Source organism: Microtus ochrogaster, chromosome 8, assembly GCF_000317375.1.
Source record: "Microtus ochrogaster isolate Prairie Vole_2 chromosome 8, MicOch1.0, whole genome shotgun sequence".
Lineage (NCBI taxonomy): Eukaryota > Metazoa > Chordata > Mammalia > Rodentia > Cricetidae > Microtus > Microtus ochrogaster.
In genome coordinates this window covers 57,462,531-57,484,516 of record NC_022015.1, presented here as the reverse complement: position 1 = coordinate 57,484,516, position 21,986 = coordinate 57,462,531, and the positions used below count along the sequence as shown (strand labels likewise).

Sequence of the window (21,986 nt, the reverse complement as noted above, 5' to 3'; positions counted from 1 at the left end):
GATGATTTTAAATTGTGGTGTTTACTTTTGCACTGTTGGAAGATCCTAGGCTCCCAGCAACTTTCTGCTGCTCAATGGGCCCCCACGGTAGGGGCGGTGGTGAAAAGGCCCTAAGACTGGACCACTTCTAGTTTCATTTCTGAGACTATGCCCCACATCATGGTCCAGGTCAGTGTGGGAATTCCAGGTAATTTACTGAGACTCTGAGAGAGAGGGTTTCACAGTAGGTCAAGTGTGACCTAAAGCCACTTTCAGGGCTTTAGGACCAGTCCAGTATAAATCTGAGCTCATAGAATGAGCTGATGGAGTAGGCAAGTCTAAATTTAGTGAGGGTGCAGCAGCATGGACCAACTGGACCAGTGCCTGGTCTTGGCAGAAGGTCCATATGTTAGCAACAGATGCCTCGGGCAAATGATCTGTCCCATGTGTGGCCACAAAAGTAATGGCTCTTTCTGAACCACAGCTGTAACTGTGGACTCAATATGAGGTGACTTTAGTAAGCCTGTGACCTTGGTCATGAAGACTTGTGGCTAAATACTAGAATCATCTAGCAGAAACCCAATCCTTGGGACAGTCTGATCAATAGGGCTAAACTGCAAGTGAAAGCTGCCAGGGAACCCAAGAGGAGATGAGGCCTGCTCCACCCTCACTCACCCTTCAGTCCAACCTGGTGGATGGACCCGCAAGAAAGAGATGGTCCAGACAATGCAGGTTTCTCATGGGAAGGGTTTTGAGATATTTGAGTCCCACAGAAACTTCTATGAGATGGAGTGCTGGAGTAGGAGCTTCAGGCTGTGTTCCGCCACCCAGTTCCCGCCACCAGCTAGCTTTACCTGAAATAACAACACACAAACTGTATTCTTTTAAACACTGCTTGGCCCACTAGCTCTAGCCTCTTACGGGCTAATTCTGATATCCTGATCAACCCATCTCTAATAAACTGTGTAGCACCGGTCTTACCGGGAAAGATTCAGCATGTCTGACCTGGCGGCTTGCTCCATCGCGTCTGCCTCAGAGAGCAGAGTTATCGCGTCTGCCTGGGAGAGGGGAGCATGGCATCTCTGCTCCAGAGAGCAGAGCTGTCGAGTCTGAGCTCACTTCCTCTTTCTCCCAGCATTCTGTTCTGTTTACTCCTCCCACCTATGTTTTAACCTATGAGGCCAAGCAGTTTCTTTATTACTTAACCAATGACCTTCCTCCATCAGAGTGCTGATGCAGCAGAAATGAGTGACCTTCAAGAATGGTGTGTATGGAGGGGGGTATTGATAACGGTTTCCCTTAGGTTATAAAGTAATCCTTATGTTTAGATCTAGTAAGTCCTGTTGAACTATTCAGATTTTAATGTAGATTTGAGCTTTTCAAGGGAAAAAGGTTCGCTTTTTGTTCCACTATCTTATATAAGCCTAAGAGGGAAATGAAGATTTCTTTGTAAAGTTTTATGATGTCATTAGCTCTCCACCCCATTGCTGGGAGAAGGGAGGTTTTCCCCCTGCAATAATACCAGTTTTGTAATAAATAGCACTGTGTTAACATGCTTTATGAATAGTGTTTCATTTTAGTTTAATCTCGTGTTATATGTTTTAACTTATTCTCCACATTCTTAAATTGAGTATATTTGCTGTCTTTGGACAGCTTCTGAGAAAGCTGTCAACGTTGGCTCTAATTTTCTGTGAAAGTGCCTCCTATGGTCTCTTCTCAAAAACTGGCTGCTAATTTAGGGGGTGGCCATTAGAGACCTCTAAACTGACACACAATTTCCCAGGAGATTAAACTTTACAGGGGAGAGCTGTAAAAGACGAGCAGAGCATACATTAAAGTCTTCAGAAAGACATAGAACATTGTGAAACACATGAATATCTCTTGCACTATCTTCAAAAGCACTGTTTTGCTTGGAATTTACAAAGGGGAGAAAGCAACCGAGAAACTTCGGAGTAGGGGTGGGCAGAAGGGAATGTAGACAAAAGGAATTTGAAGGAAATACCTGACGGTGTTCTCATGATGTCTCCCCTGGTAGTGTCTTGAGCTGTCATCAGAAACTGGGTCTCACTTTAACGCAGTGGTTTTCAACCTTTGGAGCATGACCCCTTTGAAGGTCAAATGACCTCACTGGAGTGACATATCGGTCATCCTGCATATCGGATAACTGAGATTCATAGCAGTAGCAATATCACAGTTATGAAGTAGCAATGGAAGTGATGTTATGGTTGTGGTCACCAGAGCATGAAGAACTATATTAAGGGGTTGCAGCATTAGGAAAGTTGAGAACCACTGTACAGAGCAAACAGTTCCCGTCAGTGATTGTCTGTTAACTTGAACTGAAGTCAGCGATAGTAAGAACAAGCCAAGCCCCATGTCCTCTACTGGGGGCGCTAGCATCCCTAACACACAGTTTTAAACCTGAGCCAGTCCAGCAGTGTATATCACGCCAGCAGACAGCCTTATAAAAGTGCTGCTTTCTGAGCTCACCCCTGGAGTTTCCGATTCAGTAGTTCTGAACAATCTCAGAGATTTGCATCTCTGCCAGATTATTCTAACAAGTTCCCAGGTGATGCGGGACGCTGTTGTTCATCCAGGCAGCTCACTTGGGAATCCATCCTCTGAATCACAATATATGAGTCGTGGCTTCTACAAAACCCCATTTGAGTTTTATCGAGGGTTACTAGAGTATGGGTTACTGGGTATACATACATGTTACTCACTGTAGAAGTCTGTAGAAGGCTTACGTTTTGTTTGTTTTTAAATTAACAGTGAGCTTTTATTATGCACGCTCCATTAAAGCAAATTAAAATGTTGGTTCTCAGGCAGCACAGGCCCCACTGACCTGTATGGAGCAGTTACAGCTGTTCCTACCTTTATATATTTGCAAACTGACAAATTGGGTGCTTCAATTTGTCCTTGTGTACATATTCCCCTGTATGCCTGCTGGCTTTTCATGCAGGATTGAACTGAATCACGCAGTTTTCTGGAACGCACGTTGTTGCTATGAGAACATTTTTTGGGGGTGAGCAAGAAACTTTCCACACCTCATCAGAAAGGAGACAAAGGAGTAAGGCTTGCCAACAGTGGCTTTGTCCCCACTGGGGAAGGACTTGGTTGTCTCTGTGTTGTCATTTGTCCCCTATCTCACTACTCATTGAATACTCTTTTGTCAGTAGGAGAGGAGAAGGGCCATTTGGAGCTTTGCAGTTTGTCTCAAGCAGGTCTGAAGGGATCGATGGATGCCAGGGTGGAATTCAGGCTAGAACTTGACAGCTGAAGCACTTTATACCTTGTGTGGCTGTGGAACCGAGCCAAACATGGGTCCAAAGTTCTGACTTTCTACTTCCACTGAATTTAGGCTCCAAGGGGAAAAAGAAATAGGAAGCTCATCTCTTCCGTCTGAATCACAAAGGGCTTTTTCTTAAGAACTGCTTGTTTTGGGTGTTTGTAGTCACAGTGAGAGTTCCTTTTTATTGTTGTATGGACACTAAAAAGAAAGGTTAAGCCTGACATGGGGATATAAACTGAAGGGCATTACTGGATTAACTCACATGAAACGAGATGTTTTCCAGTAATAAAGAGAGTAGTGTCAGGTCTACATTGACTATGGTGACATCTGCCCATTCCATGTTAACCAAAATCTCTGTCTTGGGGATTGTCATTTATAGTGTCTTCCTTGTTATTGTCATAGACTGTTCAGTCCCATCATGTTCCTCATCTATGCCTTGAACCACTGCTACCCTTCTAACCCACACTGGGCGTCGCAGGCACCTCTCTGGAGGCTTGATCTTCTTCCTAAGTTAAGTCTGTATTTGCCTCGCTTCCATGAATGTTTCTAGCTGGAGTTGGCCGTCTTATTGCATGCTAACCCAGTTCTGTCTCAATGAGCATGGTTGCTCATGATTCATATCTGTCTTGTTATCATCTATCATCTACTTATCTATGTATGTATGTATGCACCGTTCTGTCTACCTATCTTTTCATCTGTCTGACTGTCTTACCTGTCAGCCTTGGACTACAGAATTGCATCTTACCCTAATGTTTCTGTGAATTCCCAATCATATCCTCAGAAATAACAGGTTTTGTGCCACTGGATCCTTTTCTCTGAAAGTGTAGAGAGAGTCTTACCACTTCCTTGTAGTAGGGAGAAGCTGCAGAAAGTGGCCGGTTGTTATTAAAGGGGACAAGCTATCATAATTCTACATAGGAATTTGTTCCGTAGGCTAGTCTATACCAAACTTTTTTATTTTTCTTTTTTCCCTTCCATTTTAAAGATATTTTCTTGCTATGTAACCCTGGCTGGCTTAGAACTCACTGTATAAACTATACTGGCAACTTACAGAAATCCCCCTGCCTCTGCCTTACCAGTTTGGGCGTTCCAGGTATTTATCATCATGCCTGACTTTTACATCAAGCATTTCAAAGGGATGGATATGCAGTTTGAGAAGCACTGTGTACCTGCTGACCAATGCTAATGGGAGAGAAACGTCCTTAGGTCTGTGTGCTTGGGTGCTCAGGCAGTTGGTAGCTATATAAACAACAAGAGTGAGTAGTGTTCCATGTTCCTTTGAAAAGTCAGATATTGTATGTCGTTAGTGACCGTGTTTTACACAAGTCTCTCTTACTGTCCATGAAGCCAATCTGCTCAAACACAATATTTACAAGTGGAAACACTTCCTTGCCTCCAACTGAGACATTCCCCTTACTGAGATTGATTACTGGGTTTAATGACATTAAGAGTTCTTAGGAGGCAGTAAGTGCTCAACATCTGTTAGTGCTAATTATTGCTGTGTTCAAATACTAGGAAATGTATATTACGGTCCTGAGCAAAATTACCTGCCACCCCGGTGTTCTTTATTGTTGTTTTTAGGAATGGGGGGGGTAAAGAAATTAAATTTTAAATCAGCATTGTTTAGTAGACTAAACGAAAGCTAAAACAGAATTCTTTAGATTTTCTAACCCTATACTCTGCGTAGTAGCTCACATTGTGTTTCGAATGTAGGAGATCTACTGTGTTGCTTTAAAGATAAAATTGGAATCAGAAGCTCACCACTTTGGGGTCAGTCAGTGGCCCCAAGCTCACAATGTCAAAATTATGTTTTGATGGCTACTAGGGTTTGAATACAAAAATAGTGCTTTGGTTGTTTTTATTTTCGTTTCAATGACAGAGTGTCATTCAGAAAGATTGTGGGACTAAATCTGAAGCCCCATCTTGGCTCTCTGCCTACTGGGTGTTGTGTTTACGGAAGCTACTTGCCCTTTAGAGTAGGTGCTGATAGGAATCCCATAGGGCTGTCCTGAGAGAACAAAAAAGAAGCCAGTGGGCTCACTGTCAGCTTGCAAGTTCTCAGTGACCCTCTTTCCTTTCCTTCCTCACTTCCTCCCTCCTTCCCCTCCCTCACTCCCTTTTTGTTTCATGAACTGTTGGTAAGCCACGTTGAGCTCTGTGGCAGACACCGGCTCCCCTTTTGTGCTCCCCTTGTGTCCTAGGTAGTGCTGGGTAGAGAATTCACAGACAGGCAGTTTCTTCCAAGAAGCCAAGACAAGATTGGACCATGGACTTGTAGACCTAAGTCCCATTTTCAAATCTCTGCATGAGACTTTTTATTTTCCATTGCCACAAAGAGACTGAGTGCCCACACCATGCCTGCTTGAAAAATGAGCTTAGTGAACAGTGAACCTGTGAGGTGAAGCAGGTGCAGGAAAGAGGCAATCATACTGATGGCCTGGCCGGTGCGATTTCATACAGCTTTTGCGGTGGCATTGCTCAGGTATGTATAGCTTTGGTCTCTCCTGGTGTCATTTTGTAAATGGTCTCTTCCTCACTCCATCATTCTCCTCAAAATACAGTCCACGGTATTTTGCCTATAAAACTATTTTTGGCTATTTTCTTACCTCAATTTATTTATTATAATTCATATTTCTCTAATCTTATGTGATGGTGTTCTCTTTGTAACAATGATACAACACGTAATTTGTAACACCAGCGATCAGCAGACTGCCCACAGGCTGTATCTGGCCTGCCTCCTGTTTTCATTATGGCCAGAGAACTACGAGTGATGATTTTAAGAATTCTAAAAGTAAATTTAAATAAAATACGTTTAAGCTTTGTGTGAGAATAGCTGTTTAAATAGCTGAGGGTATTCTTGCCTACAAAACCTAAAAACTCTGGTCCTTTCCAAAAACAACTTTGTGACCTCAGCTTCAGACTTCCATCTGGAACATTTGTCAGTGACCAAATGAAATCAAGGAAGCCATAAATTTAATTAAGTAAAATAAATTAATTAAAGTCGAGAATGCATTATAAGAGTTAAGAACACATAATAATGCATAGGAATTTGGCTGGACCTATACTCTTTTAGATTTAGCAGATACTTCAGAAGTCCCCCAGCCCATGGCCTTGCAGAGGTCTTTATGAGACCCAGCAATGAAGGCAGATAGATGGGAACAAACAGTCTCCCCATAAGGGTACCAGGCCACGCTTACTTCTGTTTGTCTTCCCTGGGATGATGCTCTCGGGGCCCTTAGACTAGAGGCCCTCAAATAGAGGGATCCCTGAAGTCACCAGCTAGCAGGAAGATGTACAGAGGCATCCTAGGGTGGGATGCCCTGACAAACATGGTTCTCTCATCCAGAAAGAAGCTGCCAGAGAGAAAAGAACTGAGTTTTGGCATGATGAGCCTGAGGCAGGCAGCGAAATCCAGGAACCATCACGGTTTCCCTCTGCCCACATTTGTTCCTCCTAGAAGGAGAAGTGTCTCAGGGCGTAGAGTAGCACAGATTTTTCTCAAGTCAAAACCTCTCTGAGACGTACATCAGTCCTCAGGAATAAAACAAGGAGTTGAAATGTCAAGTTTGAGGGGCCCACTTGCTCGTATTCCAACAAGGAAGATACTTGCTTACTCAAAATACATTTTGTCTCACAGTAGACCAGGAAGTCGGCATAACTGAAGACTGTTTCCCAAACAGAGAAAAATATTCAATTAAAATTCCTTCCAAAATGTCATATATAAGCATAATTTCATGCTAAAGCATGAATGTCTGCTTGGAAATCAAATAAATGCCAAGGTGAAGAAAGTCTGTGACGACAGAAAAAGGGGTTACAACAAAACCAACTTGGGTGTCTGTGCAGTTTTGCCTCGGGTTAGTGGCAATTGAAGACTGGTTCCTTACTGCCCCACAGGCCCTATAAAGGACTATTGTCACCAACCTTTCCACATCTAGGAAGAGAGGTCTCCTCAGAGTCCACAGATCAGCATTTCTTTCTGCTAGAAGAACATGGCAGTCAAAACCAGATTGGCTGTCCTTGCTACAGATGCGTTTCCAAGCAGCCTCCACTGCAAGTGGTTTCAGAGTTCGTGCAGAAACACAGCGGGTGGGATCATAGATCCTACCTTTGATAGTATAGCCGTGGAATACATACTAAGGGTTAGAGACCTGGTATGTTTACTAAAATGATTATTATCTTTTATGAGTAAGTTGGACTTTGCTACAAAGACAGAGCCGAGGAGAACTTTTTAATTACTTCCCGGAGCAGTTAGCCATGCCAGCGCCATCTTTCTCCTTTCTCCTTTTCCATCCTGACTTGAAAGGGGCTGAAAATCTAAAGTACAGGGAGAGAGGAGATACGGCTACCCAAAGGGAAGTCTTGAGTGGTCTGTATGTTCACGTTATCCTACCGACTTTTCTGTGTAACTTAAGGTGAATAAGTGGGAGGGCTGGTACTCCAGAGGAGGGAAGCACAGTCTGAGATTTGAGGTTTGATGTGTCATGCATTGTCTGGAAAGATTTAAGAGGGCTGCATGAAATGTTGGCCCCAGAGAAACGCCTGAGTGATGCCATCCGAGTTGCGACAGAATGTCTTTGTTCTGTTGCAGTACAGATGGGAAACTTCCCGAACAGAAGCTAATTACACCTGGTATTTCAGGATGTTTGATGGTAACCTTTGGCATTCGTGCGGGTGACATATCTTCTAGCTGGACCATGGTAGATTCCAGAAAGACTTGAGAGCATGCGTACACTCCCAAACAGTAATGACGTCTTCCCTGGTGGTAAATCTAGCGGCATGAGCTGGAAATGTAATTGGGCTGCCTACACTGAAGTTTGGAGCTCCTGAGAGACATCTGTTTGTAAGAGAACCTGAATATTCATCTAACTATCCAGACATCAATAAATTCTTACTGTACCTTATTTATTTCTGTTCCCCAGTGATCAGCGGTTCTATTAAGCACAAAGCTAATAGGTACATTCTTTAGAGCGGTATCCTTACGTACCTTAATCCGGCAGCCTCCTAACACAGCGGTTTATCCATTGCCAGGTAGCTCTCCTGTCAGGAGACACATGTATGTTTTCTTTGTCCTGGAGCATTGGAGACAGTTGCCATCAATTAGCTGAGGGTAGCATGTCAGGGATGGACGGGTATTGTCATTTTAGTCTGACAGCCACCGATGCGCTTGAGAGGGAATTGTTTCATTACGCTGTTATCGGGGCTGCTGGATAATGATACTTCACATTGCAAGGGGGGTGGTGGTGAGACAGGCAGAAAGAATGGATTTTCAGTGATTGGCAATATTAAAATTATTCATGCTGGAAGGAGAGGGAAAAGATCAGAGGGATGGATGTGCAAACCCTTAAGAAGCGGCTTCCTCCTAACACAGGTGGAATGTGGGTGCGGAACGATGCCCTACTTGATGGAGAGGCAGATGGGCAGGCAGTGCCCTGACATCAGGTGAGAAGGTAAAAAGGAACAGCCCCTTCTCATCTGCAACAAGCATTAGCATAAACCGGGGTCTCCCCCATTCTCCAATTAACTTTAGAATTAAATTCAGGCTCCCTAGCAGATTGCCCTGGCAGGCATTTTCCTTGCTAGGAAACTCTCTCTGGTGTGTGAATTTAGGTCAGGAAGGCGTTTTCCATCCGATGACAGTGCAGTTAAATTGCTTTGAGGTGTTCTGTGAAGAACAGCAGATGGTATTAGACTTAAATGTTCACTTTTGGTGACTAAGTTTCTAGATGCCTCCAATATCGGTCAGTTTCCTCAGAACATCTAAAGGGAAGCCTTTCTTTAAATTCTGAAAAATTAACCAAAGCTGAATCTGTATGCTCTTGGAGAGGAGAAGCAAACAAGAAGCCCTGAAAAATGTAGAAATACTTGAAGAAAAGCTAAGCTTCAAGAGGGACAATTGTGTTGACATTTTAGTAACAGCCCATTTTCGCTCCTTAGTGAAGTGCAGTCATGCATGAAAATGACTTGTTATCTTCTACACTGAAATGTATTATGGGCTGTATCTCAAAGGTGTGTATTACTCCTTCAAAGTAAAGGACAACATGTTAACCCTAGGCGGATTTGTTCTAGTCCTCAAATACTTTGTAGCACTTGCATAAAAATATTGAACAATAAAAAGCTGATTGAATATGATGCATAAACTCCTCCCCAGTGACGAATTCCAGTGCACAGTTATATTGCAGTTTTTCATCCGGGCTTTTAAAAAAAAAGCTTAATCGGGTGTTTACCATTTTGGGGCAGTGTATATTTTTGTCATTCCCTAATCATATTAAAATTGCATTAATTACAACAAAATATGATAAGAATTACAATAAAATGATTAGAGCATTTTGTGGGTGAATAACCAGAGTTTAGCCTTTGTGCTGTGTGTTTTTAATTTTTAATCGTATTCTATTTTCTACATATCAGTGTGTTGACTGCATGTATGTCTGTACGACTGTGTACCACATGTGCAGTGTTCACAAAGGCCAGGCTGGAAGAGGGCACCCTTCCCCTGGAACTGGAGTTACAGGCATTTGTGTGTTCCCAGGCAGGCACTAGGAACCAAACCTGGGCCTGCTTCAGGAGTAGCACATGGTGTGAACTGCTGAGCCATCCCTCCATCTCCTATTTAGCTTTTCAATGTGTTATATGTTTATATTTTTCCATGCAATCCTGTGAAGTATTATCCTTTCGAAGATGAAGAAACATCAGGCAGTCACTCGAGCTAAGCCTCAAACCCAGATCCATGTGAGTCCCATTGTGTTCACTCCTGTTCCCAACCATGCTGACTGACACTGTCTGTCCTGAGCGCCTGATTGCTGATGGGGCCAATGGAGCCAAAACCGCCACTGCAGTTAAATGGTTTATTGAGCTCCTCCCAGGTCTAAGTTTCTCCTCTTGGGAGAGAGACAGAAAGACAAGATTAAGCTCACCTTTCATGAGGACCCTCTAAGTCTTGCTAATGTTTACTTGAGAGCCGATTTACCTCGGGCTCATCGATTAGTTTGCTCCTCTGAGCCTTGACCCTTGAAATTCTGCCTGAGAGATGAATGGTCAGCCCTAGACTTCTTTCCTTATGCTAGCCACCAAGCAATTAATGTCATTTCTCGGGAGCCCAACATGGCTGTGGCATTCATTACAAGTAAGAGTCATCATCTTCAAATAAGTTGGATTTCCTTTCCAGTGAGGACAAGTCAGAGCTGGGCTAGGGCTTCTCAGTAGCCATGAATGCCCTGAAGTGAGGGCTTACAGGGAAGCTCAGTGGTCTCCACAAACACAGTAATTCTCCTCTAGGCTCATTATCGACAGCCCAGGACATCCTGCTTGCTGCAGTAAAGGCGCAGATAGCCGATTGCTCACGAATCGCCCTGCAGGCCCCACTCCTTGCCTTGCCCGTGGATCAATATGCGTCTGACATGGATCCGAAATCTTTATTTGGGCAAAAGCACATTTCTTACCAGCTGTTTGTTTTCCAAACGGAATAATTCAGTTAATTTCTTGTCTGGATTAAATCTCTTTATCAAGGTTGAGAATGGGTTGGGACAAAGAATTTTTTTTTTTAAACCATCTAACTGAGAATGTTGCAGCCACCTGTTCGCCTCTACTCCAGGATGCCTTTTCAGACACACTGCTAGATATGGATGCACTTTGTTTTGAGTCCGCCGGGCCCTCGAGAGACAGTGTGGGATGGTGGTTAGGGCCAATGTGACCTGAAATCTCACTTTGAATTTTGCCTTCACTATTTGTTCACCAAGTGACCATAGCCATCTCATCTAACCAGGAATCAATAAATAGCAAATGTCCTTGGCAAAATGTCCTTGGCAGATGACAGGTATTCAATCAATCATAACTGTGAGTTCCCAAATATGGAGAAGGGAGTTATAGAACGAAGCTGAGACCTGGGTCATCCCCTGCTACTCCATGTGTATCTCTGAACCATTTTGAAAGTCACAAGAAATTTAGGATCTCAAAATGTCTCAGGCTACAATCTAGGGTATCGGAAAGTATGTTCTACTTCCATGGCTCCTTCTGGGTTATTGGATTATTTAATATCAGAGAACAAAAGTGTAGCTGCTCACACAATTTTGAACAGGAAAACATACTATCTATTCCTCACTTTCCTGGGAGCTGAACCTAGTTCTGCACGTGCCAGCCCAGGACATTCCCAATGAGCTATATCCATAACTTCTTCTTTGGTCTTTTGTTTGAGGCAGTCTCACTTAATTGCCCAGGCAGACCTTGAACTTGAAATCTCTTGCTTGTTATCTAGGATTACAGGTTTACTCCATCAGGCCTGCCTATGCTAGCTACTTTTTTTGCCTCTGACTGACAGGAGAGTCTTTGTGCCAACCATCTGAATGGATGGAAACAGTCATCAAATGATGTGGGTAGTAGCTCTAGCAGGCCTAGGATGGCAAGGCAAGAAGATCTATATTTGGGGTCCCTAAAGTACTCCTTGTATCCTCTGTTCACATGGTGGATACCTCACAAGGGAAGAATCTCCAGATGTACCTTTCATTAGAAATAATATATTGTTATTAATAATATAATACATTAATAAATTATAACACTATAATATCATTTCATAATAATATGCTGTAATATTATCTTAACATAACAATTACTAGTAATATATTAATAATGAATAATATATTGATAGTTATAATAGAGATATGTTGATTGACATTAACTGAAATAGTCACGAGCCTTTCGTGGCTCCAGCAGCCTTTGAGATTGCTTCTAGGAACCTCATGGATCTCAGAGCCACCTCTGCCTGTCACTGCCATAAGCCAGGCCCCATGAGAAAGAGTCCGTAGTGGTAGGGAAGAGAGCTCCTGGCTCTGGGCAGCAGGCAGAGTTCATGCATTCATTGGTTGTCCAAGCTTTATTTCCTTGGGGAGTTCACCATCTCTTAATCACAAAGGCAGTAAGGGTTTCTAGTTTGTTCCTTTGCTGTGCCTAATCAGTTGTTCCAGCTGCCAGTCACCAACCCTGTCTGGAAGTTCAGTGAAAAGCCCCCTTCCAGCTTTGGAGACAGCACTGACCCCCAAGGGGACACCAACAATGAAAGCTGCCCCCGGGGGCAGTCTGTGTCTGGTTGATTTGGTCACAACAGTTTTGTTAATATTGTGCTGTGTGCTAAAGGGATCCATTTTCTTCTTGAGGCTTTGATCAATAGGCCACATTGTACACTCCACTGGTTGATTTGTGGAAATCATTTTGAGTAAGTGTGGAAATATTTTTTTTTCCTTTCGTGAATAACCTCATAGTTCTACTCCATCGTGCGGATTTTCTTCCTAAGATTGGAAATCCCTTGGCAAAGCCTGTGTGCTCGTCTGTAAGCATATGCTGGAGCAGGCACGGCTGCGAGGAGCCGGCAGGTATTGAAACTTAAGAAACATTAGTGAAGATTTAACACCTGCCATATAAAAGGAGGTACTGGAATGCTGTGTCCAGATGAAGAAATAATACTTGGAAACGATACACTTAAGATACATCCTAGATGTGTGGTTTGATAAGGTTAGACATTCCTGGGAGTCACTGTGGATAGCAAAGACATTTTCTGGATGACAATGGCAGTTTCTGAAACTTGCTGGTCTTCGATAAAGGCCAAAGATAGTTAGTCCTATCCCAGCCATAGCTAACTGACTTCAGATAGTTGTCTTTTGGATATATATTAGAAAGCCATGCTTGTGTCTCTTATGACTTATCCTCCATTAATTTCATTATTTTGGTCATAAGTAACATCTGTAACCAGCAATTTTACCCTGGACTCTGCAGGCAGACTGTCCTGTATAGACATTGACACTAAGTCTCTTCCAACTAAGTTATACTCTATAATTCTCATAAAATCTCTCTAATTTTCATCCCATGTCCTACAACACAGAAGTAAAAAGTGATTGGTTTTCTTTTGCAGAAAAGTGATCAGTTATGCCCTGTGTAAGAAACTGTTCAGATGCTTTCACATTCAGACTTTTAAGTTGAAGCCTGAATCCCTCTCTTTCTTCTTCTCATGGGGTCTCTTGTAGAGAACCCTTCCCTGCTTCGAGTATTCTATGTCAGCCATAGCTATAAAAGGAAGGACTGTGGATGTGTGTTTGATGTCAGAGCACTTGGAAGACCCAGTTCTTTGCCTTCAGCTCCATGCCCGTCACCTCAAATGCCTTACCCTACACACCCTCTCCACCACCTCCTGCCCATGGCCATGGTAGTATACCTTCCTAGAGCTTGGACAGTCCTGGCCTCAGTTTACCAGCACGTTCCTCCCTCCCTACCCCAGGACTCCTAGATTCCTCGAGATTAGGCCTCTGTGGCATGTGTCTGCTGACAAATCTGAGAGAATAATACTTCCCTGGGGCAGCCTTTGATTAGAAGGGAGTAGGAATTGTTGGATAAAATTTCCAACTGGAGCCCCAGGATAGACTTTATTGACATTTAGATTGTTTGTCTTTGCTCATTAAAAAAAGCAAACATGACTTGATACGTACAGTTGGAGATAACAAATACTAAACATGTCTTGTTTTATAGCTTAGCCCAGGACCAAGTTTTGTGTCTGCCATATGGTAGCTGCTCCATAAATATTTGTGGAGTGATTGGCGCCTTAGAGAATGAGAAGAGGCCAGGGCTGTAGCTCAATGCTAAGTCACTTTCGCAACATACATAGTGTTCTGGGTTCAGTTGCCAGTAGGGAGAGGCAGAGGAAGGTGAAAATACTAAAATAAGTATGTCAAAGTGGAGGACTAAATAAAAGTGCTCAAGTATAAACTGTTGTAATACATTTGGGATGTGCTCACCTACCTGGTTGTAGAGCCACAGATTAGTGTGTTAAAGTGACAGAACACTGTTAAGAGGTCAAAATTAGGAAATCTTAGTATTTTGATAGAATTAACACATACAGACATTTCTCCGTTTTCAGGCTAAAGCCCACTCAAGGACAGGAGTACACGAATGATACGATACAATAACTATAACTATACACACACACACACACACACACACACACACACACATATACACACATACATGCGTATATATGTACTTAGCAGGCTCATCATTTAAAATAATGTTAGATGGGAAAAGGATGGATGGATGGATGGATGACAGGTGTTTGGTTGTGACTTGGCTGGGAGAAAGGATTGTTCCTCAGCAACCCCTCACTTTCAGTGACAGGCTATAAATAACACCATATTGTCTAGCTTATTAATTGTAGCTGATGTGAAATCCAACCAAAGCAGTTACTATGGACCTTTGGGAAGCGCCATCTTTTCTGCTGAACCACATAGTAAAGCATAGCATGCTTCCCTGTTGCCCACTGGGTTGCAACAGCAAGGGCAGTGCTTCCCTTGTGATAAACAGAAACGCATACACACAACAGGACCTCTGGGGTAAAGAAGTAAAGGCTGAATTCAGCACCAGTTACAAAATAAATGAGAGCTGCCGTTTCTATACTTAAAGCAGGTTTTATAAAAGTAGCTGTGTTCTCGTGGTGTCTCTGTGACCTTATTATTCCATTAGATTTTAGAACAGTATTTGAAACCCAAGCTTCATGCTGACAAACACCAATATTGAAACTATTGCTATAGTCAGTCCAAACAGCCTTCTCCCCTGGGCCACGTTATTATTCGGAATCCAAGCAGAATTGAGGCTCCCTGAACCAGCAGGGCACAAACGAGGGCAGTGATTTATAAGGTGACTCCAGCGAGTTTGGAAATGTGCAGCTTCCACGGAGGCTGACGCGTACAAGAGAAGCTCGGGGATGACTTTTTGAACTAGTAAGCACTTCCTGGCCTCACTACCACTTTTTAGGCCTCGGAGGACTCTGGAAGGGTGAAGGTTTCTGAGGACAGGAGTGAGCCTGACAGAATGCTGATCTACCAGAAATAAACCCTTCAAATCAGATCACAGCCGTGTCAGTAGCGTTTTGAGCGGGAAGATGGTAATTCTGCCTCTTCACACGCTTCTCTAAGTCCTTGAACTTGCATTCCATTGGATTAGTCTTTGTGGGGCTGGGTCACCTGGGGTCTTAATTTCTACCCCGGTGGGGTTGGCTGAAAGCGATAGCGGTCTAAAAATACAACTCCCTGAACTTTTAAACCTTCAAGTCTTTTTGATAATATGACTTTCTTAATCTTGAACTTGATTTCTTTAATTAAAAAAAAAGATCCGTTTGTTCTTTGATATTAGTAAAGTTCAGACGGAGCAGAAGTGGGCACAGGGCAAAGCTGTGTGCGGAGAAGGAAGTGAGGGAGCATGGGTAATGAGGCTTCTGACTGCAGCCTAATGAGACATCTGCAGAGCAGGTCCCCCACATTAAGGTCCTTCCTCTCCCATAGACTTGGAAAGTGACAAGCCCTGGTTATCAGGTGACAGGGTACCAATTAGATGCTGTAAATGGGCACATGGGCAAGTTTGAGGTCAGATACAGTTCTCGCAGGTGAGGCTGCCCCAAGAACAAGGCCGTGACTTCCCATCAGTGTGTGATTGGCAGTGGTGGGGAAAGACCCCAGAGCTGTGTATGAGGGCTGCCTTTCCCTATTTTGTCACCTTGGGTAAATAAAGACTTCTTTAGAGTAAAAAGAAGAATATTTATCACACCATCAAAGGAATGTTCGAGTCTGCTAGGCTTTTAGTTAGAGGGAATGGCGCCCTGTGCTGGGACTGTAGTTATGAGGGTTCTGTTATCTTTACACGGACCGTGGAGGGGCCTGACCCTCAGTGTCTAACTACATGGTGGGAAGAGGCAGAAGGCCTGTTTTGTACCCCTGCAGTCAGCTGACTGAGCATGCATCACTCAAGTGTCGTCTTCCATAGCTAAAAAACAGACACAAAAACGTTTGCATAGAAACAAACAGCACACGATGGAGTAATTGTAATGACCAGATAGGGAACTGTCAGGGCACACGGCCCTTCAGAGACCAAGGTGAGCCTGAAGCAAGCCTAGCTGGAACTCCTGAAGACACAGAGCCAGGGAACCTGTTCCGCCACGGAAGCCAAAGCTGTGCGTATCCACGAAGGGGAGAGCTACTCCCTAAAAGGCACTCAGAGAAAAACAAACAAGTCCCTGAAATATGCTTGCTGTCAGGCTCGGTGTTTAAAACGGGGCCTCCTTCAGGGCACTGTCTCATGCTGCCTCTCTCTCTCTCTCTTGGTTTCAGCTCCCATTTTCGCCAGCAGTCATTCAAGCCGAAGTGGAACAGCTGCTGGGGCCGTGCCACCCCCACATCCTGTCAGTCACCCTTCTCCGGGACATAATGTACAGGGGAGCCCCCACCACCCCTCCTCCCAGTTACCTCCACTCGCAGCTGTGGACGCAGGCACCGAGAGGTAAGGCCATCTGTCTCGCTCCCATAATAGGTGTTGCCGCCAAGCCTCCCTCCACAGAGAGGAGCGCTGACAGTTGCTGGATTTTATTAATAATCCGTTGGTGGGCTGAGTTACCCAGGGGTGACATTTTAAAAGTAACATACACAAAGCATGTGGACCAAATATCTCATTATCTGTTACATTTTTTTTATATATAACAAATTAAAATGATACTGGCATTCAACCACAGCTCAAGTGTCAGGAACTAGAAAATGTATCACTGTGTCCCAGCTTTGCCACATCACCTTGTTTTGGGGCTCAGTTTTCAGTGAGTTGAGGGGCTGGCTCTCCAGGTATAAACGACCCCATAGTCACACAGTGCGAGTTTGTGTGCTAGGCAGCCTTCCATATTCACAAAATGACTGAAAAACAGTAAACGTACAAGTTGGCCTTGGCTCATGGTTTCAGGGATTTCACCCATGGTCACTGGGCCTTGCTTTGGGGTCCTTGGGGTGGGAGTGTGTGGCAGAGGGGCCTTTTTCACCTCATGGTGGCTAGGAAGCAAAGAGAGAGACAGAAAGGGACTACATTTCTCGATTTTCCCCTTCAAGGTCATGTCCCCAACAACCTAACTTCCTTTCATTAGACTCCACTTCCTCAGAGTTCTACTTCCTCCCCAAGGAGAAGTCCAGGGTAGTGCCCGGGCCATGTCTCAACACACAGGCCATGGGCAGTTGTTCAAAATCCAGATGGCAGTACCTTGGGAGAAGACAGAGTGACAGAAAAGGTTGCATGATAGCCAGGAAACAACTGTTTCCTCAATACTTTTTGTTGGTGTCACCCTCAGAAAGAATTTCTATAGGAGGACCCCTAAATAACTGTATGTTTCCATTTTACTTCTGAATTCTCCAGTGGCTTTAAAGATTTGGGGCTAGACATGGTTCTCATATCTCTACTTCCAAGATGCATCTGTTTCTGTGAACCACAAATCCAAACAGTTTCTCAGTGAGTGAAAGACAGGATGACACAGGAGTCAAGAGAAAAAGACTTTGCCTCCTCACAGATGAAAGGGCACAGCATCTCAGACAGCAAGGGCACCTGCAAGATGAGGAGAAGGTGGGCGTGCAGCAAGTACAGGGTCTTGGCCACTCGGGATAGCAGGATGCACGTGGATGATGATTTGGTGATGGCAGTGGGCTGGCTTCTGTGGAAGTCAGAATTTTCAACCAAGGAGTTGCCCTCATCCTCCTGGAAGCAAATAACCAGTGTGAGAAGAAGCATGCAGTGAAGTTGACATCACAAAGGAAGGAATCTGCATGAGAACGCCATGAGAGACAGGGAGGGTACAGAGTGAAGCTACATCCGGGTTCCTTGGGAGCAACATGGTGCCTTGAAGTAAGACAAGGAAGTCAGGAGAATTCACTCAAGAGCTTTACTAGGAGGCAGACTTTTGAAAGAATAAAGAAGAGGAGCCAAACCAGTACCCAAGTTATCTCTAGAAAACTGTGCCCCTAACAAAATTTGAGAAATAAAAAAAGAGAAGGAATAATAAATTGAGTTTCAGAGCATGACTCTTATGAGATAGTAAAAGATCCGCATGTAGATGTATGTGATAATTAGAAACGAGAATCAGAAGGTACAAATTATTTTAACAGCTGTGTGCACATGGTAAGTGCCGCTTCCCCTGGGAAGAACGGTCAGCAAAAGCATGTCTGTGGTCACCATGTCATGGTCACTGGAAACATGAACTCTATCCTTCAGTTACCTGAGCCTATCTCTTTTAGCATCTTTACAGTCCCCAAATGGACTAAAGATGGTGTCACCATGGCATGCAGTCCCTCACACAAGGCTGCTCAGACAAACACAGGTTGCCTTGGCAGGACTGGGAGGGTTAGGGTTGGAATCTAGAGGATGTTCAGTGATCTCAGCGATCCATAATGTAAGGAACCGTGGAGTGGGGAAGGAAGAAGGGAGGGGGGCAGCACAGTCGCTCTATGGGAATGAGTAAATAGACATTTTCACTCTTTCGGGTTTATATTGCTGCATGTCCTCGCCACGGGATCTGAACTCTGATCCCACACCTGACTGACTGGGCAAATGTGAGATGTGGGTCATCTCTCCCCGTCAGGATGGAGAAGAAGATGACATGAAGAAGCCCGGAATTAGTCCCTGTGTTTTCACTAGGGACCAGGATGGAACCGCAAAGAGGAAAGGGACTCACCTTCCGCTCTGGCTTTGTCCATCTTTGCTCTGTTTGTCTGGGAAATCCCCCAGTAAAAACTCCAACAGCTTTCTTAACGGAAACAGGTTGATCACACGTTGCGATTTTAGTGGGGCACTGGCATCTTTTCCTGCTTTGCAGGCATTGGTTCATCATTTACTTAGCTCTAGCTCATTAATAAAATGGCCTGAGTCACCGTCAGAAGTTAGCAAAGGCCCACGGCAGCTGCCCATCTAACATCAAGCTCTTTGATCCTGCCCATCGTAAAATAAATGTACCGTCCCTCAATTTGATGAGAGTCTATTTTTATTTTTAAATGCTAACTACATGACACATAATTCCAGGGATTTGAGCAACAACACATCCCCTGATGTTGATTTGAACTTCTGAAGGGAAGTGGTGTTTTACCGTGCCATGATGTATGAGCCACCACAGGTACTTTATGGCGACAAGTGGCTACCCTTGAGAGGAACTCGGTGTCTTTGGAAATGCTAATTCTTTGGGCTTAGTATGTCTGTTATGCCAACAAATCACAAAAATATTTATGGGCAGCCATTTTGAAATGGAGAAAATCTTTAACCTCAGTTTACATTGCTCATGTTTAAAAGAGCATGTCAGCCACCTCGCTTCCTTCTAAAGGCCACAAGCACAGTACACTTCGTAGTACCAGTGACAGGGATAGGAGCTGTGGACTCCCTACAAAGAGGGGGGGCTTACTAAAGATTTCCTGAACCCCACCTGAGAGATAAGATGGAAACAAATGAAAAGATTGGGTCTCTTTGCAGAACGTGTAGTCTGGCGCAGGAATTAAGATAAGAAAATGTTGGGAATCCTTGCTTTGGAAAAAAGTAGTTAAATTGTCTTTACCAAATAAAGCATGCCAGTTTCTCGAGTTCCTCTTGAGTACTAGAATGTCCCATGGCTTCTTTCATAACGTTTCAGATGTGGCATTGCTGAAATTCTAGGTGCTTAGATATGTATGAGGGTTTGTATGTTTTGGCCAACCTAAGCTATGCCTCATCGGGGCCGTATTCTCACTCATTGCTGGAAACTTGGTACCGTCTGCCTAGATGCTGAAGGTCAAAGCATCTCTGTTTCTCAGCACTGCTTTTGCAATTAGTAAAGCTCTCCATTATCAGCTCCATTCTAGGCAAGCCAGCCTGGTCACTGCTCCTTGCTTCATTCACTTGATGCCATGCCTTAACTTAGCCCTTCACACTATCACATACAGCCTTCAGTGCTCAGCTGAGTTCCCGGGAAACCTCCCCGTTTCTCAAGTCTGAGGCTGACATTGCTGTAGAACCCCTTGGTTCTTAGGATCTGTTACATCTATCGTAGGTCTGATGTATCTATCGGCTAGAGCTGAGTTCGATGTCGGAGGACAGGGGCCTTGTTCCCTCACAACCTTCCGAATATTTTGCTCTGAGTTATACTATTGGATATTTAGTGTAGGCTACCATATGTCAAGGAAGCTGTGACAAGGAATAAAGAGCATCGAGGAGAATGTCTAGGAAAGAGGAAGACATGGCCTACCCACTGGCCCAATGGAAGGTTCCCATAGAGTTCTCTTTGAGTTTTGTTTTGTTTTTGTCAGAAGGACAGTGGTCTTGATTCTTAATGCTTCTGCCATCTTATACCTCTTGCAGACTTTAGTGTAAGACCTAGGTGCCAGTCTCCTGCACATATAGATACATACTAAGAGGTATGATGCTTTCTGTGGCTCTCAATGCTAGAAGCCTGGTACTGTGATCACTCATTGGGATGTTAGCATTATCTCTTCTTAGCATCAGAACACCTCAGAACTAGGCCTGTTGCTTTCCTAGTCTTTCTCCTGAGCACTCAGGGATGTCTTCATCCACACAGCTTTCTCGTAGCCTCATGTGCATTCACATAATCTTCCCTCTTTCTTCTTAATCTCCTCATCTCTGTTCAGTAATCATAAAAATGTAGCAAGATGTTAAAGCTGATCAGGATCCATTCTAACCCTGGGGGCTCTGTGGTTAGTTGAGTCTTTCATTCGGCTCGTATTGATGAAGCATGAGATAGGCAGACAGTGAGGACTCCATGCGACACATGATGAACTAGAGCCCTGCTGTCTCTGAGCCCCCAGTCTAATGGGGGAGCAGCTGAACCAATAGCCCATGATACCTTAGCAGAGAAGGGAAAGGTGATGCAGGGGCTTTGAAGGCGCAGAGCAAGAGTGTCTGTTGGCAAAATGAGGGAGGAAACATTAGAGGAAGCAATGTCCCCATGAAAGCTGATCTTCTATAGACTGTCAGGCTGTGTTTGAATGTCAAGAGGAAAGACAGTAAAGGTGGGCGGGGCTGAGCCTGTAATGGCGAGTAACCCCATATTAGCCAGATTGAGGAGTTTCAGCTTCCTCTTGGGAGCAAGAATGTGTGCATTTGGCCAATGAAGAGCAATGACAGATACAGCATTCATTCTAAATGTGCCTGATGTTTGTTTCACCCCCAGAAGATTCGGAGTGTCTTCCAGAAGCAATGAGAAGGAGTGGGAAGTTGTTTCATTGGTCCTCCGTCAGATAAGGGCGGTCCTCTGTAGTTCTTAGACTAGCAAGTCCACACTGTGGAGTTGATGTTATTTTATCCTTTGAAAGGATCATTTTGTTCTTTACCATTCCAAGCTTTTATCCTACACAGTTACAGCTCATTGGGCCTTTGAAGAGTCCCCGAGCATCAAAAAGAGTTGAAAATTCTCTCTCGGTTAGAGAGAGAGTACCAAAGGTTTGGAAATAGAGACACTGCTTGGCCTCACCTGTCTGTCGCATTAGAGGAGAGCTGACTTCTGCTCAGAGTTCTCCACAGGACTGTGTGATCCTCACAAAGCTAGTTTACCCAGTGACCTCCTGACGTGTGTGGCAGATACTTTATCATGTGCACCAAGACATTCCTAACCCAGAGGGCAACAGATAAACAGACAATAAATAAAGTCTTGATTCTCGTGTGAGGTGACATGAAGTAATCTCTGTAGCAACAGGCTCTGCAGTTGGATGATGAAGATGTTAGCATCAGAGCGGTCTATGAGAAATCAAGATGTGGTCCTTGCCTAGAATCCCCTGAGGATGTCAGCTGCTTTCTAGAAAGATAGCTTCCAAGGACATATGAGATTAACAGGGGCGATTACAAAATACCCTTTTTCTCCCGATATTCACATACGTGTGCTTCTATACGTACACACACACACACACACACACAC

The 21,986-nt window shown here is 44.1% G+C and overlaps 1 protein-coding gene across 2 annotated transcripts in view; it reads left to right on the top strand.

Moving 5' to 3' along the window:
- The window catches only part of Glis3 (GLIS family zinc finger 3), a 422,638-nt gene that overhangs the window by 365,126 nt on the left and 35,526 nt on the right, over positions 1 to 21,986 (top strand). For both annotated transcript variants that reach the window (XM_005352104.3, XM_026781690.1), the window contains one exon: positions 16,402 to 16,570. In XM_005352104.3, coding sequence (XP_005352161.1) covers positions 16,402 to 16,570 — 169 coding nt within the window. The remainder of the gene's footprint in view (positions 1 to 16,401; positions 16,571 to 21,986) is intronic.